Raw genomic sequence first — 19,328 nt, 5'->3', positions numbered from 1 at the left:
GCCCACCAGTGTACACATGCTTTACCAGGAACCGGAAGTCCCGGCTCTAGGCAAACATGCACTCAGATCCACATCCCAGCTGCAGGAGACACATGGCTTCCCCTGCACTGCCGGCTCTGTACCTTCTGTCCACACATGCTAGAATGAGGGCAGCCAGGCTACGGCTCTACATGCTGTGTGCAAAGCTCTGGGTGGGTACTGCTGAGAGTTAGACTGTGTGCCCACACCTCAAAACTGCCCTCCAGGAAGGAGGCGGCCGACACAGGAAATGGCTCACTCCTCCTGGGGTCACCACAGTGCCACTTCCTGCAGGCACATCCTTTCTTTATCATCCCGGTTCTACCACTCAGTGCTTGTCCTTTCCCCACATGGAGGGTCTGCGGCACAGATTCTGGGCAAATTCTAGTATTACCTAAGTATTCCACAGATATCAGTGGGGGCTCAACAATGCTTGTAGCAGGGTGAGGGAGCAAGCTGCCATCCCTGTCGGTGCTGAGCACATCACACACACAGCACAAGGAGCACTGGAACCCCACATGAACTGTCATTTCACAGGAACATCCAGGGCAGTGGGGGCTTGGCCGGGGAGCAGCAACACCATTGCTCATGCACTCAGAAGCACCTCAAAGTTTTCAATGCCTTCATGTGTTTCTGGACAGTAAGCCACTTCCTCTCACCCTACCCCCACCCCCAAGCCCAAGCCAGGCCCCCATCACCTGCTCACGCTGTGCACGGCACTTGACTGGGCTCTGCCTTCCTCTCTGGCCAGGCTGTCTTCATCCCCACAGGTCTCCTCGCTCACCCACTGGTGGCTGGAGAAGAGCTCCTTGCACTTCCCGTTGTGAGGCTCCAGTGTGCGTTTGGGTGGCCGGGGAGGTGGGGGCACGTACTCGGGTGGAAGGTCCAGGTCCTCCCGGGAGAGCTCCTTCCACTGATCCTTAGAGGAGAGCAACAGAGGCTCCATTGGTGCCTGCTCTGGGTCTGTCCTAGTGAGCAGCTGACTGCTCAGCAGCAGCTCTGGGCTCCTGGGTCCAGGCAAATATTTGGAAAGTAAATTTGGAGGTAGGGTCTCAGGTCACCAGGCAGGCCCTGGACTTCTGAGGTCAGGCTTATGCTTCCTCTCAGGGCTCTGCAGAGCATGCGGCAGGCAGAGGGAGCAGTTGTTTAATGACTCTAGCAATGTCATATACTAAGGGAGCCATTGCCTTTGACCTCAACAGTATTGGACCTTAAACAATTTTGAGTTTCTTTCAGAGAGTAGAGTCTTGGTGAGCACGCACAGGCTCTGTGGTCTATCCTCAGCTAGGAACAGAGCTGAACACCAACATGTATTCTTTTTTTTTTTTATTTTTTTTTTTGTGGTTTTTCGAGACAGGGTTTCTCTGTGTAGCCCTGGCTGTCCTGGCACTCACTTTGTAGACCAGGCTGGCCTTGAACTCAGGAATCCGCCTGCCTCTGCCTCCCGAGTGCTGGGATTAAAGGCGTGCGCCACCACGCCCGGCTCCAACATGTATTCTTGAAGCAGAGTGGTACTAACCTGCACTGACGAGTCACCCATGATGAACTTGGCGCCCTCGATGACAGCCAGGTAGGAGAAGCGCAGCTGGTCGGCCGTCTGGATGAGCCCCATGCGGAACCTGCGCATCTCCAGCAGTACTTTCTTGATGTCCACGGAAGATGGGTCTTTCCTCTTGTCCATCTGCAAGCCAGGGACACTGGGTCAACCAGAGGAAAGCCACAGAGGGGTGTGTAGTAGAGGGTCTCAAGGAAATGGGACAAAAATGCAGCAAACTTGGGACGGTTGGGCCTGAGTGGAAAGAGCTTAGAAAAAAAGACCCATGGGTGATCTAGGGTACCCCGTGGATGTCTTAGCGTACCCCATGGGTGTTCTAGGGTGTCTCATGGGTGTTCTAGCATACCCCATGGGTGTTCCAGGGTACCCCGTGGGTGTTCTAGGGTCACCCGCTCTTGTGACAACTAGAAGAACCCCATGAACAAAGCTAGAAGGGGCTCAATCATCATCAATCCTTGGGTGTCCTCCAAAGAAGGAGGCTGGTGGACAATGACAGGGATGCTAGCCAACAGGGTGGGTTCAAGCATGCTTCCTTTCTTCCTAGGCTTGCAAAGCCCTCCTCACCAGTAAGAGGCAGGTGTCAGCCAGACAGAAGGTCCCTGACCTCCCGATGCCGGCGCTGCAGTGGACCACAATGGGGCCATGCTCCAGGCTGAGTGAGCCTGACTCTCGGACTTTGAATAGGAAATTGAGGAAAGAAGCAGGTGACTCGGGGACTCCAAAGTCAGGCCATGTGGTGTAGTGGAAATGCAGGATCTCTCGAGTCTCCTTGGTCTGAAAGAGACACTTGCTGTTAGGCTGGGCGCATTATCCACACAGACCCCATGTGTGCACCAAGTCACTTCCTGCCCAGCCTTCCTCAGTGCATCCAGCTGGATCTGGCCACAGCCTTAAGCAGTGCACAATCCTCTGACCTTTCTGTCCCTTCTGTACTCACACATGTGGCCACAACCATTTCATCTGGAAAGTCACCATGATGTCACTGGCACCTTAGATATCAGAAAGGCTTCCTGTGTTTATGTGTGTGTGTGTGTGTGTGTTGGGAGACCAGGTCTGGGTGGATCAGGGAGAACACCAGGACGGATCAGACAAGTGGTACTTTTCAAGAAAAGTCTCCAAAGACAAGATTGTCAATAAGGTGGCTGCCACCCAGGTGCTACATCAGCTGAGACTCCAGAGACTGGGCTGATGGTGAGTTTTCCACACCACATTCACCTCACGGACCATGCCCATTTCCATAGCTGTCCCACAGTGCCCCTGACGGAGCACAAAGAATGGCCTCTGATGCTGTTTCTCTACTGCTCTTTCCTAGATGGTCTGCTATGTTAAAAACCCTTTATGTATGAGCTATCTCACCAGCTCCATGGTCCAGACCTCAGAGGTCAAGGCCCCCAGGGCTACAGAGAGGGCCAGCAGCCTGTGCCAGACAAAGACTGGGACACAGACACCTAAGGCTTGACTTGCTGATACCAAGTTGCTCTCTTTCTGTGAAGTATAGGAGGTCCCTGCTGTGAGACAAACACACATCAAAGACATGGCCACCCCCTTCAGTGTGGCCACTAGATCCAGGATGTTGTATGTGAGACCCTGCAGCTGCTCTGCCCACCTCGCTGCAAAACCAAACACTACTTGTACTGGGTGCAAGGCAGGAGGTACCTCAAATACACTTTAAAACTGGCTTAGAATAAAGTAGGCAAGAAGAGCCTTATTTTAACCCCCATAGAGCATGGGGTTCTCTTCCCACATTCCTCCTGCCTCCCATCCCTCCACAAGGACTCTGTTCTAGGGCCCAGAAAGGTGCTCAAGTTAAACCTTGAGCTGGCCTTGTGCCTGCAATCCCAGCATTCTGGAGGCAGAGGACTGTAAATATGAAGGCAGCCTGGGCTATCAGTGAGACCTTATCTTAATGCAAACAACTTCCTCCAAACTCCCAACCCCAAACAAGGCCTAAGCTCTCCTGTCCTCCTCTCTGGTGCTGCTCTGAATTGTCCCCCCCAAAAGCAGGCGTTTTCCAGAGATTATCTGACATCACTTTTAAAGCCAGGCTGGCAAACACTGGAAAGCATCGGAAGGGTCTACCACAGCCCTGCCACGCCAACTGCGGTGAACTCAGCTTCAGGGAGCTCATCCCAGGCTCCAGGCTCCTCTAGGAGGTCCTGCCAGGGCCTCACTCCTGCCATGCTTCCAGCAACCTGAGAAAATTCTAGAATTAGTTCATTACAAGGAGGGAGCCACAGGGAGGCCCAAGGATATGGGACTGTCCCCTGTGCAGACCCAACACTTTCCTATGGCCTAGAAGGCCTCAGTCCAGTAGTGCAGCCTTTCCCTATCGCTCTCTGCTCAGGATCCACACACCTCCTGCCTCTCACCCATGACCCCTAGTCTCAAAGTAGAACAAGCAAAGACATGGAGAGCTGTTCCTTGGCCCAATCCCAGCAGTGGGCAGAGTGGGTCAACAGTGGCTTCCTCCATGCCCGAGACTCATATGGCCTTGGTCCCAGCTCTGCGCCGTGGGCGGGCAGCTCTCACTGCTCCTCCTCCTCCTCTTAGTGCAGTGAGCAGCAGACAAGATGGCTGTCCCCACAGCAAGTCTACCCAAGGTCTGGTTTCCAGTCCTCAGCTGCAGGACCCCTGGGCAGGGAGGGGAGCCCCCTCCTTGCAGCAGTCCAGACAGTGAGGAAGCTGCAAGCTCTGTCAGTTCTCTTGCAGGTACCACTTCAGTCACCAAGTCCCACAGGCAGAGCAAAACACTCTCAGCTAAGAAAGGGACTTTTCCCTTGGAACTGTGTTATGTGGTGTCAAGGGTGAGAGCCATGGGAGGTACGTGTAACCTGTCCTTCACTGGTGCCTGGGCACTGCCTCCTACAACAGCTAGTTCTGTTCACCATGGAATGAAGCCATACTGTGCACAAGACTCATAATTCCCGGGAATGCCATAGCTGAAACTGGCACCCAAGGACTAAGATCAGGAGCAAGTCACAGTCTCCAGAGGAACTTCACCTCCGCCATACTTACAGTCAGGTTTTCCAACTCCAACTGTCGTACTGTGTAATATGACTTGACATCTTCAGAGATTAGTGTCAACTTCAAACCTGTGTCGTCAAAGACCATCTCCTTTTCTTCTTGCTGTGGCCAATACTGGGCACATTTTAACTGGAGGAAGAACGGCACTGGGTTACTCTGAGCACCCGCTACGTGAGGCAGGAGGCTTGCAAGGCAACGCTGTCTTCTAGCTTTCTGACAACTCCCAGGTGGGGGTCTCCCAGTCACTACAGCTTTCACCCTAGGAAAACTAGAGCTGGCTAGAACCCTGATCCCTGTAGCTTTGGGGCAGGGCTTACACTTCTCACCCAGCAATGTGTCACAGTGGGCTCTGGTCCTTGATGTGAGGTAAAAACCATACTACACAGAAGCAGTGTCCCTCACAGATGCCTTCAGTAGGATCTCAGGATGCCCAGAGCCCCCTGAGGAACCCACAGGCAACAGGGCGGGAGGCTACAGCCCTGTCAGGCTGAAGGCCATGGAAGACAGCACGCAGGTGCAGCTCACTCGCGCATTCTGATTTGGTTCAGTTCAGTTCAGTTCCTGGAGTTCTATTTTGCTAATATCAAACACCATTTGATGATCTGGATTCAAGTACTCATTACAGCTTTTGATGAACCAAAATATCTGGGCTGGATTTAGGAAAAAAGATCAGGCTGGGATTCAGTCACACAGATCCTGTGAGCTCAGGTACCCTTCCTGCTGCAGAGAGCTGTTCTGGGTCTCCAAGGCGGGACTGACAGGGTGCCCAGGCAGAGACTCAGAGACCTTCATCCTCCCAGGGAAGTGAAGTAAGCTACTCTCTGGTACACAACAAACAGAATTCACCTGCCTGACCTGTTCCAGGGCTGGCCCAGTCTACTGGGAGCTCCTGCCCTCTAGGGTGGGTGGATGGGGAGAACACAGAGGGGAGGCACTGAGAAGACAAACCACCTGGGGATTCAGAGGAGGGAGAAGCTCAAGCTAACCAAGCAAAGAGGTCAATGGAGCTCTCTGGAGAGAACATTATGACAGGACAGTGTCTCAAGGGAGAGCAGGAGACAGGGCAAGGATGGCCAGAGCATGGTGGGGCTGTGGCAACTGGGGACCTGAGATGTCACCTCATGAGGGGCTAGGAGGGACTGAGGCTGAAGACAGAACTGCAAAGGCTGTTGCTGTCACTCTTCTGGGCTCCAAAGCTGCTCTCCACAAAACCAACGCAAAAGACAGAGAAAGCAGCGAAGGAAGCAAGGGCTTTCCCTACCCATGGAGCAGGAACCTTCTAATCCCAGGACAGAAGCTACGTAGGCTTTCTCAAGAGCCATTTCAAGGTCTTGGTCTGCTCAACCCAAGCCTCCTCCCACCTTTAAGGACCAGCTGCCAGAGATGGGCTCCCCGAGTAGGGCCGATCTGTGAGCATGGGAGCAGATCTCCACATCAGAACGCAGAGGCAATATGCCAGTGAACGTTTCATGGAGAGACTTGAATGGGTCACTCATTCCCAGTAAGACCCCAGGCTACATGCCAGGGTGGGCATTCACCATGATCAGGGGGAATGCCACAGGGCTGTCCGTTCAGAAGAGGGAATGGGGGTTCTTGCCTCAGGGACAGGGTAGACAGGCTCTGACCTTCACTTCCACAGCAGAAGCCTAGAACAAGCCTGACAGATCTCTAATCTAGGCAAAATGTACAATTTCAGAGGCATTCTGGCACACAGCCAAATGTCCATCAAACAACATTTAATTAGATGTCTATAGGACCATGCTTGGCTCTGTCACTTCCCGTAAAAATTTCTGCTTTAAGCACAAAACAAACACGAGAGCACATAACGCCTGCTTCCAGTCAGTTGATGGCACCCACACATGGCCCTGAGCGGAAGGCTAACTCTTACTGGAATATGAGCAGGCCCTTGCCGGCTGGGACTGACACCAAGGCCCTTTGGCCAGTCTCAGACAGAAGATGGCAATGCCAGTGTGCTGGCCTCCTGAGTTTAATAGTCATTTCAACCATGATGTACACACAAGTCCTTCCAAAACAAAGAGACAGGCAGCCCGAGGAAGATCCTGGGACAGACCTGAGTGGAGAATAGTGCTAGAGGACCACTGCCATGAGAAAGTAACCAGCCCACCAGCTCTGCTTCCAATGGAACACAGGACTCTTCACCAAGGTGGCCATAGTGGATCTATTTATGATCAGCCTAGGGTACCAAAAGCCAGACCCGGTGGTAGTCGTGCAACAACAGAGCAGGCACCATTCCTTACAGTGTGACAATACCTACTAATCCAAACTGTGCTAACTACAAGGGGCCATCAGGACCACTTACATACTTAAGTATGTACACATGTACGTGGATCCTTATATACACACACACACACTAAACCATACCACACCTGGTGACTTTTTTTATGTGTATGGGTGTTCTGTCTGCACATGTATCTGTGTACCATGTGCGTGCCTGGTGTTCACTGAGGTAGCTTGATCCCTAGGTGGTTATGAGCCGCTGTGGGTAGCTCGATCCCTTGGTGGTTATGAGCCGCTGTGGGTAGCTTGATCCCTTGGTGGTTAGTTATGAGCCGCTGTGGGGTGGACTTTAGGTTCTTTGTGAGAGCAGTAGACACTCTCAGCCACTGAGCCATCTCTTTTCCCTCATATCTGATGATTTCTTGTTTGTTTGTTTATTTAATATACATGAGGGCTCTATCTTCAGACACACCAGAAGAGGGCGTCAGATCCCATTACAGATGGTTGTGAGCCACCATGTGGTTGCTGGGAATTGAACTCAGGACCTCTGGAAGAGCAGCCAGCACTCTTACCCGCTGAGCCATCTCTCCAACTCAAGATGATTTCTTAGCAGTAGGGTGATTTAAAATTCTACTCTCTGATTTTGTCAACTGACCATACCGGCAGGCTTTGTACCTGCTACTACCATGTTCTACAGAAGTGGGAAGTGGAAATCAAGCAACAATATGACATCAAGCAGCCTCAGGAAACTAGCAGGAGTGACCGGGTCCATGTGCTCTGCAGGTGGGTGCAGCTTGCGGGTGATACCTTTTCCTCACTCTGTTGTGTGTGACTAGCCACTGTCTCTGGAATTGATGGATGGCTTCTCTGGCAACCTCATGTTCTTGAGAGCACGAGGAAAGCAGGGCAGGCAGCTGTCCCAGCCTAGCAGCAGACAGCACAGCAGCAGACAGCACAGCATCTACACCTGGCCAGGCTGAACGGAACATCCTGTTCTCCGCTCCTGGCTATGGCTGCAGTTACTCCCAACGATCCTCAGCTGACCTTTTCCAGGGGCTTCAGCCTCTGCAGCTGGGGAGTCTGTAAGTGCCAACCAAGTGCAGAGGGAAGAGACTGCCGGCTCTGCCCATGCTGGTCGTGGGCAGCACTGAGAACCAATCTTCAGTGTCACAACAGGAATAAGAGGGAAGGGACAGGAAGGCTGGCTGTTTGATGAAGCCTAAATCTGAAAGAGTGTCACCATGACTCAGATCTCTGGCCCAAAAGACAGGAAAGAGACAAAAGGAGGCCTGTCCAGGATATTGTTTGGGGAGTGAGAGTCAGGTCTAGGTAACAGGTCCAGCCACTCAGAGTCTCAGGCCCTATCAATGACTACCCTTAGAGCTGAGGCTGTGGTAAGACTTGAGTGACACAGACCACCCTGGACAGAAACAGCAGGCTGAGAGGCAAGGGTGGCTGAAAGGACAGAGCCTGAACACAAGTCCCAAAGTCATCTCACCACCAATGTCTCCCCCAGCTCTGTAGGATTACCTCTGCCATCGAGAGGCACAGTCTGACCAGTCAAAGGTGGGCTTGGTTAAGATACACTAAAGGCTGCTTTTAGAAAAAAACAAACTGTTTACCCAGTTCCACAAACACAGGCAGTACCAAGAAAACAGAGGCAGCAAGAGCCTGGCCTGGGGCATCTCTCTCTCCCTAGTGTGGTCTGTAATACAAGTGTATTTATGTAATGCTTTTACACACATTGTGCCATGTAAAGGAGTTAGACAACGGAAACTCACAACGGAAACTCAGGGGCACTTTAAGAACTGGGTGTATGTAGATGGCAGCAGCAAGGGTCTCTGGCGAGAACTTACCGAGCCTTTCTCCATGATGCGGTTGAGCATGACCACACCCCTGCTCTTCTGCTCCCACACCATCTCCCAGAAGTGCCCACATGTGTTTGGTAAAGGGCCCTGTAAACACACAAGATACACGCTGTACAACACTGGACACACAAGCACACCACGCAGTCAGTCAGTGACAATGTTCATAGGTGTAGGCAGAGTAGCCACCAAGGCTGCATGCCCCACTGTCAGTCACCCAGTCCCACATCCCATCATGTGATGAAGGGTCATTTCTGCACGTCGGTGCAGGCTGTCCCTGGATCTAAGCTGATGGCCGAGGGGCTTTACTAGGCTTCTTGTCTATGAGCAGATGAGTCCAGGACACAGCTCCTATGTGGGTGAGAGGCAGCACAGGGCAGGACCAACACTGTGCTCTGGCCCTAGACCCTGCTTTTAAAATCTGTCACCATCTAACTTTAGGCAAGTCACTCCACCTCTCTGAGCCTTCTTTTCCACATAGCCCACTTGATTAAAAACATCACCCGTTCTCAGGCTGCATAAATAACAGTGGTGCTGTATGTGAAGGACTCAGCATAGCACCGAGAATGGAACAAGCACCCAGTACAGAGTGAGCCTCTCTTCTTACTAGTACTGGCGAGTCTAAAAGTGTGGACAGCCCTTAGAGCTGGACCAAGGAATGTGCAAGAGATGTGGCCCACAAATGGTCTCAGAGGTAGCGAAGGGGCTCATAAGACCTGGGCATGACCGGTGCCTGCAGAGCAGAAAACCTACCTAGTGATGGTGAGTGCTGATGGATGACTGTCAAGCTGGGAGTGCTTTAGTTGTGAGCCCCATGACATACTACAGGAGAACATCCATACCAGGGCTAGTTACATCTTTGGGTGGGAAGTCTCCATTCTCCCCCATTTCCATCCAAGCCATTGCCCTTAGATCTCGGGACACTCCCTTCCTTGTGCCAGCACTTGGCATCTTCTCATTCTTCCCTGAGTGCGGTCTGCAAGTGTCAGGCAAGGGCTCTGACAAAAGCATCACACAGGTGACTCTCCCTCAGGTAACAGAGCTAGCTTTGTGCAGTTGGGCGCCAGGGTACCTGATGACCACCCGGGTCCTTCATCCTCTGTGCTACACAAGGATCCAAGCTCTCAGCCCCCCCATGGATGCAGCTTTCCATGTTCTGTAACTTACTAGTCACATCCCTGCTCCCAAGTACCACCCAGCTCACAGTGACCTGGCTATGCTTTGTGACGGAGGTGAAGTACTGCCCTACATCCTCCACTCTTCCCAACCTCCAATTTGTACAAGATGAGGCTACGATGTGGTTTCTATAATGAACAATACTGAATGAAATGAAGAGTTCTTTATCTGTGGCTTGGAAATAGTCTGGGTCTCCCTGTCGGAAATGCTCCTTTGGGATCTGACTGTTTGCATTCTTGTCCGGAACACGGGTGTAGAAGCCACTTATGAATGCTCATGGTACAGCCTTACACAGCAGAGTATCACAGGTCTCACAAAATGGCCAGGGCCCAGGGTCAGGTAGTGGGTAGAGTAATGCTTGAGTTTCTCTATTCTCAGTTAGCACTGTTTTTGTTTGTTTGTTTGTTTGTTTGAAATACTGGGGACTGGACCCAGAACCTTGCGTGACAGGCCAGTGCTCTGTCACTAAGCTCCATCCACCCATCTCCTCAATGGCAATGCTAACTGCTCATCTGACTCATTTGGCATCACATACCCTACAATGGGACAACAGCCATATCAAGTCCCTCTGAGCACAACTACAGATGAACGGTTGAAGCCAAGAATGCTAACTTCTCTCCACAGGTTCTCAAGGTTACTGTACCTCAGATTCTCAGAAGGAGGCCCCACCTTCCTACGGAATCTGCAGCTGCCCAGGAAAACACAAAGGTGCAGGGAGGACCCTGGCTGAGACCTAGGGAGGCTGACCCTGCATCCACAGAACCACAAGCAGCCACTGATACTGTACACACTGACTGGGGGCTTCTGGGCTGCTTCTCATCACGCAAACTGGCTTAGGACAAAAGGGAGAAGGGCTGTCTGTGATGGAGGAGTGCCAGATCAGAGTCTCTGGCCTCATTAGGACTTGATTTCCAAAAGCAGGCAAAATCGTCACGTTCAAACTCCCTACAGCCCACGCCGTGTGATATGGCATCCCAAAGGGAGAACAGGCAAACAACACAGGGCCACAGAGACCGCCTTGCAGGCCATAGGCTAAGACTAGAACATTACTGAAAATAAGCTTTTATCATCTTCCCAGACATCCACAGCCTTCTGGTCACACACTGTGGACTGTGTTACAGGACGTCTATCACACTTTCTCAGAAGGAAGCCCAGAGCTGTGGGATTTTTAAGTCATCTTCTAACAAGGCCCAGAGGAACACTGAATAGCCCTTGGGACAGAGGTGCCTAGACAACCAAGGACTAGCTAGCCCTCTTAGTCGCTGCCAGAAGCATTCGATGCTGAGGCTCATGCCTCTGTGGACCCAATGTCTAGGGTCTTCTCCTGCCCATCAAGAGACCACTGGCAGCTCAGTGTGTCGTCTCACAGTGCTGTGCTCAGAGTCCGAGGCAGGGTGTTCCCTTTCTTGCTCCTGCGCTGACTGATGAGAAGGCTAAACTTCTCACAGACATGATGATCCTATCTGATGTGAACACAACAGCTCTCAAGTTCTTCAGGTAACATGAAAAAATCGTTTAGACAGCCTGTTACCTGGGTGAGAATATAGCTCCTCTGGGCTTCTTCCATTTTTATCAAGCTGGCATTGATATAGTCATTATCTTCCTGGTGCAATTTAATCCGACTGTGGTCAACTGAAAGAAAAGCAGAGCTAGGTTAACTGTGAGAGCCAAGACCTACATTCTACAGGAAAGCAGAGAGAGGGACCCATGGGCATGCACACTGCTGGGGCCTCACTGTTAGGATGACATTAGTCACCTGTGGGGTCAGCCCTGAACACAGAAATACCACATTCTATAGCACCAGCACCAGCCCCAGACCACGCCCTCCTGGGGTCAACTTTGGTGTCTTAGTAAGTTTGAGTCCAGCCTGGGGACACTGCAACTGTCTGCCCCCATCCAGGACCGCTGGTGGATTGTCTTGGGGAACCAGGCAGTGGGGAAGAGGCAGAGTCTTATGCGGTCGGTCACATTGCTGTCCTTAAGTTCCAGCCAGGGCTCCCAAGCAGAATCTACACGGGTTCGCTATGCTACTTTGCTATCACAATCAGGCCTGATGCCCCTCAGCCAAGGCCAGCTAAGCTGAAAACAGCAGGTGTTGGGGTGAGGTCAGCCACCCTTCACTTGAGGACCTCAAGTACACTTCAAATGGCCTCCTAACACGGTCTCAGACCTCAGCCTTCCTTTATCAAACTCATACCCGAGGGAGCACTTGGCTTCACCTCCACACACTCCTGTAAGTGGAGTGTGACTGCCATATCCTGACAGTCAGAGCCACCAGCATGGCAGACCAAGAGGTACAGGCTGTGTTCTAATCCTAGAGCCATTTTATGTCTCCCTAGGAACCTGATCAGCAGCCATGTAGATCTGAGTAGCACAACCCTGTTGAGGAATAACGTCCACAGATCTTGAGGGGGAGTCAATAAACCTGGGAACTAACGACAGACCCAGGTCCTGAGGCCCAGTTCTGGCTTTTCTTGCTTTCCACACTTTCTACACGTCCACTTACTTACTCTGAAGGTATTTCCAGACTATAAGCCAGCTAGAAGGCACAGGCTTATTAGACCAGTCCTAAGCACTGAAAGCCAAGGGCGGGCTGGCTCTACACTTCTGGCGGAATGGTGTGAGTACCTGTGAATACCTTTGTGGCTCATCACCAGGCTGACAGCCAATGGAATTGCTGCCGAGTCATGCAGAAGAGGCTGTCCACTACGCCCAGGTCAAGCCACTTCAAGGGAGGAAAGTGACTCACCACAACACAGAGCTAAAAGGAAGGACCCTGAGCCACCACCGTTTCCAGAAACTGGAGCTTTAGTGCCTTCTGAAACAGTGAAAGTGAGCTAGGACAGTGTCTCCTGTGCTTATGATGGAGACCATGAGGTCAGGACCTCTACCCAGCCCTGGACAACGACAGGCTGCCACTGGGAAGTGTAAGTGGGGCAGATGGAACAGTGGGTACTTACAAGGGCTGACATCTCGGTACCTGTTCCGGTTTTTGTTCTTAGGAAGTTTCGCTACTTTGCATGGGAAGTCACTGGCTTCATGTCGAATATCCTACAAAGAAGAATAAAGAGTTCTCTTTTGGAATCTATGGCAGGAACGTATTCAGATCTTCAGTGGAGCACCAGAGATGATGGCAAGTACCGAAGGCAGAGAAGTGTGGGGAGGACAAGGTGGTATGCACAGGTACATACAAGGACTACTTGGGAAGGCCTACTAGTGGAAGCAGGGGTTTATATCAGGCTTATGTGAATGAGTGAGTGGGCAGCAGGGAAGAACAGCAGATGGCTGTGGGAGCGGGTAGACAGGCCAGATCTTGAAGTGCTGGAATGTCAGACCTGAGAGTTGGAACAGCCATGGAAAGGAACATGTCAATAAACATTCCACCACCCAAGTGCCGTCCTGCAGGCAAACACCCATCCCTGCGTGAACAGAAGCACCACACAGGCTCACCCTGTTCTTGCTGGGATGCCACCGGTCTCAGGAAGCTGTCTGGGAGCAATCTGCTCTTTTTTTCTTACATTCTTTTTAAATTTTAAAAAATTAATCATTCCATTTGTTTAAATCTCAAATGATATCCCACTTCCTGGTTACCGCTCCTCAAGCCCCCATCCCACAACCTCCCTCAGCAATCTGCTCCTTCATTTGCAACGACAAGCACATGCACACTGTGAATAGACTACCACCAGGAAACTGTATGTCTACAAGTGGTTTAAACTCTTGACTCTGGGGTTGGAGTAAAAAAGGGGACAGAAAAGGGGGCCATGGCGACAACAGTCTGGAAATCAGACCCCAGAGACATGCAGAGTGTGGGCAGCTGTCGCCTCGGAAGAAAGCCTGAGACTGACAGTGGGGCGGGGGGTAGAGCCTCATCTGAGCAGAGCAGCCATCCCCTCCTAGAGCCGTCCCTCTGGGCTGCTGGGCCTGCTCTTACTTGTGCTGAAATCACAGGGTGAATTTGATTTTCTACAAGAGTCGGCCAGGCCTCTAGACTAGCTAGAGTATAGCACGTGCAAGGTGGATGGCCCATGTACGCCGGAGTAAGCCGTAGAGCCCAAGCTCAGGCCCTGCCTTCCTTCGTCTCAGAAGCTCACACAGAGTGTGCTGTAGCACCACTTCCATTCTAGGTGGAAGTCTTCAGATGATCTGACCAGACAGCAGGAAGCACCAAAGGCCAGGACCAGGGCGTGCCCATTTGTCAGTGCTCCATCTGCCTGAGGACCTCTACTCTCCAGACACAGATGCCGCTGATGGCAGATATACACAGAAAATGTCTAACAGGGAAAAGAGGCCCTCGGTGGACAAACTATGGAGTTCAGAAAAACTGAGAATAAATACTACTAATACACTCACAACAGCAAGATCTCATATTTATTAGCAAGTAAGAACAGGATGCTATGACAAACTAAACAAAAATGTCTTTTGTAATGTAAAACAAAATAGCAAAAATGACAAGCTCAGGTGAAAAGATAAAGAACTCCTTACACACACACACACACACACACACACACACCAGCCACCCTAAAGGAAAGCCAAAAAAAAAAAAAACCAAAAAAACAAGCTGGGCGGTGGTGGCGCACGCCTTTAATCCCAGCACTCGGGAAGCAGAGGCAGGCAGATTTCTGAGTTCGAGGCCAGCCTGGTCTACAGAGTGAGTTCCAGGACAGCCAGGCCTGTACAGAGAAACCCTGTCTCGAAAAACAAAAACAAAAACAAAAATCAGCTAGAGTAAAATACAGGTACTGAGAAGACAGAAAGTCCCAGCAAGTGCCCATGAGAACAAGAGAAACAACCTATTCTCTGGGCTGCAGCTCTGAGCCTGAGCGGCAGATCACCGCGGAAGGAAGGGCAGTGCAGCCTGGCTGTAAGCCAGCACGTAAGGTGCACACCTCCTCCACTCTGCCCACATGAGAAGGACAGCAGCCACCTTCCAGCACACTCCCCAAGACATGAGGATCCAACCTGAATCCAGCCAACAGGGGGTTCCATTGAGATGGGAGGAGAAGGAGAGAATCTGCATGAGAACGAGTGAGGTATGCGTGGCAGGCCTTCAGAGCCTCCAGCTGCATGACTCCACAAAAACCTGAACTGAGAAAGTGAACTGCTCACAAAGCTAGCATTAAAGCCATGGTGAGAGGACACAAAAGGTCCGAGTGCCAGTCATGGTGGCCATGGACATCTGTGAAGCCAGTACTCAGAGACTGAGGTCAGCCTGAGCTATACAGCTAGATCCCGCCTCAAAGAATCGAAATGATGCCAGGCACCAGGCTGCATAGCTTTCATCTCAGCACTCAGGAGCAGAGGCAGGTGAATTGCTGTGAGTTTGAGGACAGCAGTTGAGAGTCTGGTCTACATAATGAGACCTTGTTTCAAAACAGAACAAACGAACAAGAAATAAGCATAATGATATTTTTGCCTTTAGGGAAGCTCATTCAAGTGTCTCTCACATGCAATTAGTGAGAAATACCAACGTGGATGACCAGCTGACATGCCTTGCCTTGAGATCTCCATTTCTTTTGGAAGTAAACAGGTATAATAACATCCAGTCCAGCCACACAGAAATGCCTCCATATTTTCAGAGAATACTTTGCTAAGTCAAACAGCAGCACTGGCTTTAACACATCTGCTTTAGTTCCATGCAGTGAATGACTTCTTGCTCCATGGAAGAATGCACAGGGCAGAGCAGGATGGCTTCCTGAAAGCAGTCAGGTGTCCATTAAGAGAGAGGCCCTCATTTCTAATCTCAGACCCAGGCCAGGGCAGGCCCTCGACATAACCTGCGACTGACCGAAAGGCTGATGCTAATACCGTAAGTATACAGCTTTTGACTCTACCCCAGCATGCTTCCCGGCACAGGGTGGAATGCCCCAGAGGGAACATGCATCCGAGAACACCCATCAAGCCCATCCTAACTGCTGCAGAACACACACTCCTGGGGCTTGGTTTGGCTTCTGCAATTGTCGCACACAACCTCCTGACAAGATAATACCAAACTGGTTACTAAAACAGATACTGAAGCAGAGAATGGAGAACAGCTACCCCTGACTGTCATTTCCTATACCCAGCCCCCACCCAGGCTCATGCAAGCAACACTGGGAATTCAGGGACCACAAAAGACAAAAGCAAAACAATCCCCACAACATGGAAATAGGAGGGTGTCTTACTGGGAGGAGGAGGGGCTTCCAGGCAGCACGGAGAGGTCAAAGTGACCAACGTATGTAATACATCCGTGTGAAACTGTCGATAAATGAAAAACAAAAACCCCACATGTAAGTAGAATTCAGGGACTAGCAAGTTCCTCTCACTGGCCAGTCTCGACTCCTCTCTAAATGGCATCCGAGTTGAGGGGCTGGTGTGTTACTTGATAGTGTGGGAAAATACTGATTCTCAGATAGTCAGCTGAGAGACTGAGGAAGGAAGGGCAGATAGACCGGGCAGTGGGGGCTGACAGGCAAGCACTTCCTGGAACCCAAGTGCAGCCATGGCTGAGAGCACACAGATGGCGCTTGTCTCTGGCTCACCTAAGATGCTGTATGTAAGTACCTCAGAGTGGTGAGTGCAGAGCAGATTTTATTAACCAGGTCTAATTACAAAGGAGAACAAAACATTTTTGTGGAGCAAAGAACAATCAGAATACACAGATCACCAGAGGCTGTCTCTGAATGGAAAACAATACTTCATTCTTTGTATCTTGCTTTGTTTTGAGACAGGTACTTACATATTACATAGCCTAGGCTAGCCTCCAACTCCCTATGAAGCTGAGGATGACCTTGAACTAATAATCCCAGCAGACAAGTGCTGGGAGTCGGCACGAGCACATCTGGTTTACTGAATAACTACAGAATACCCAGGCTGCAACTACAGTCACAGAGAGGAACAGAGGTGTGGGTGTGGGTGGTGGTGATACGGCTTCAGAGAAGCAGCAGTTTCGGAGCGGCTCCCAGAGTGGACTCCAGGGCTTCAGCACAGTGCTGCTAACGGTCCTCCTGCTTGTACAGCTGCTCAAAACACCTAACCCTTAAAAATACCCAAGTGACCTCTGTCACTGCTGATGACCCCAAGTCATTTACAAGAACAAACCACTTACATGATCATGTTAACAATGACTTTTGGTCCCTAAGGACTGATGTGGTTTTAGCACTGAGAATAACAGCTTTGAGAGGCTGAACTGGCTGGGGGTGGGAGGAGCACAACCCAAGGTCCTGACTGACAGTGTGGATATGAATGAATGGCTTCACGCTGGTGAAGTGACCCTGGCCCACACTGCATTTAGAAGCAGCATTCTGAGTTCAGTGTGGCAGGCCAGAGTGTCGGGCTGCCGCTCACCTTACACAGATTACACGGGTAACTAGGATGACACACTCGCAGTTAGACTTGCAAGTGTCCCTGGCTTTGACCCTAATTTTTACAGCCCTTGATATAGACATCACTTACGTTTTCTGTTAAATGTCATGAATTCCACCTTGGGCAGAAATCAATAGGGAGAAAATGAATCAGACTTACAGTAATTGATGTCAATCAAACATATTGGAACCAGTGTCTACTGAAATGCTGAGAACCACAAAGCTGTCCGGTATGAACCGACTTTCACTTCTGTTTTGCTTGCCTTCTGCTTTCTATCAGGCAGTGAGGGCTTCACCCGCTCCTGCCTGCCTGCGGGGGGGGGGGGGCGGGGGACAGTTGACTAACAAGGAATTGGCAGGCATCTGCAAGAGCAATATCTACAATTTTCCTGGCAGGAACCAGTCTGCCCACTGTGTTTCCTCCTTCCAAGGTCCCAAGGGAGAGGCCACATAAACCACCAGTGACATCCCTGCTCTGAAGTGACACTGCTCTTCTTACACAATGGAAGGATGCTCCCTGCATACTTAGCAGTGTGAACGTGCAGAAAACAGCTCACTAAAACACAACGATTTTGGTCAAGATTTTCCCAAGTACCTGGAAAGCTGTGTGAGGCTCTGCTAACCAGAACCAAGGCAAAGGCATATGCGATATTCACTGGCCACCTTCTTCTAGAGGCCACATGCTTTTCTACCTGATGTGAGCGAGACCAAGGATGAAGGAGGAACAGAGAGGAAGGCGTGATAGCACTGGAAGGAATGGATTTGTGAAACCACAAAAATGAAGTCACAGGCTAGAGAGATAGCTCAGTGGTTAAGAACACTGACTGCTACTCCAGAGGTCCTGAGTTCAATTCCCATCAACCACATGGTGGCTCATAGCCATCTGTAATGGGATCTGTTATCCTTTTCTCGTGTGTCTGAAGACAGCTACAGTGTACTTACATAAATAAAACAAGTAAATCTTTAAAATAAAGTTCCAAGCTGGGACTGAAGAGGCTATGCTATCCCAAGCAAGCAGGCAGGCATTGAGGCTCCACACAGGCAGGCGTTCCTTCAGGCCATCTAGACGCAGCCTGGCACTGTGCCCACACCAGGAAGAGACTCTTCAGATCTCAGCTGCTCAGCCTACATGGAGAAGTGCAAGTGACCTTTCACGTCTAGGCAGAACACAGGACTGTAAGTCAGGCATGTATACACTCTAGGAATCCCAACATTAGAAGGAGACAGAAGTATGTCAAGTTCATGAGCTACCCAGGAGGACCCTGTGTCAAAGCCAAACCAAACCACGAAGTATGTTATGGAATAAATTCATTCTTTTCAAAGTTTTAGCAAACCAAAGATTAAAAAAAATAGGGATATTAAAATGCAAGAAAATTTAAATGGGGTTGCCTTTAATCCCAGTAGTCAGGAACAGGGCCAGGTGAATCTCTGTAAGTTGACAGAAAGCTTGGTCTACACAGTGAGACCCTGTCTTGTGTGTCTGGGTGAGGCAGAGCTGAGGCTGGGGTGATAGCTAAGTGGTTAAAAATACCACTCTTGCAGTTTGGTCTCCAGCACCCACACAGAGGCTCACAGGTCCCAAGGGGGTCTGATGCCCTCTTCTGGCTACCGAGGGCATGTGCATATAACTGGCACATATGAAGAAAAAAATATTCATATACATAAAAAAATTTTAATGGAAAGAAAAAAATTGAAGGTTTTGAGACAGGGTCTCACTGTGTAATCCTGGCTGGCCTGAAACTCACTGGAACATCTATCTGCCTGCCTCTGCCTCCAAAACACTGTGTTTAAAGTCTACATAAGAAAAAAGAATTTCATGATCTACAGAGTAGCATGGTTGTCCTGGAAGTGAAAATGATTCCAGCCCAAATTCTGAAACTAGGCAGTGGCCCTGCCCCATATTCATCTCAACTGTGCTTCTTTGTATAGAAACTTATAGAAAAATATATGAAGATATTTTTAAAAAGATTTATTTATGCCGGGCGTGGTGGCGCACACCTTTAATCCCAGCACTAGGGAGGCAGAGGCAGGCGGATTTCTGAGTTCGAGGCCAGCCTGGTCTACAAAGTGAGTGCCAGGACAGCCAAGGCTACACAGAGAAACCCTGTCTCG

At 50.5% G+C, this 19,328-nt stretch overlaps 1 protein-coding gene across 1 annotated transcript in view; it reads right to left on the bottom strand.

Moving 5' to 3' along the window:
- Positions 1 to 19,328, bottom strand: part of Ptpn1 (protein tyrosine phosphatase non-receptor type 1) — a 47,523-nt gene that overhangs the window by 3,136 nt on the left and 25,059 nt on the right. The window contains exons 2-8 of the mRNA XM_021151979.2: positions 12,837 to 12,927; positions 11,408 to 11,508; positions 8,692 to 8,790; positions 4,589 to 4,726; positions 2,138 to 2,347; positions 1,538 to 1,699; positions 717 to 937 (exon numbers count right to left, since the gene is read on the bottom strand). Of these exons, the coding sequence (XP_021007638.1) occupies positions 717 to 937; positions 1,538 to 1,699; positions 2,138 to 2,347; positions 4,589 to 4,726; positions 8,692 to 8,790; positions 11,408 to 11,508; positions 12,837 to 12,927 (1,022 nt within the window). The remainder of the gene's footprint in view (positions 1 to 716; positions 938 to 1,537; positions 1,700 to 2,137; positions 2,348 to 4,588; positions 4,727 to 8,691; positions 8,791 to 11,407; positions 11,509 to 12,836; positions 12,928 to 19,328) is intronic.

This window comes from Mus caroli, chromosome 2, assembly GCF_900094665.2.
Source record: "Mus caroli chromosome 2, CAROLI_EIJ_v1.1, whole genome shotgun sequence".
Lineage (NCBI taxonomy): Eukaryota > Metazoa > Chordata > Mammalia > Rodentia > Muridae > Mus > Mus caroli.
This window is presented reverse-complemented; position numbering and strand designations above follow the sequence as displayed.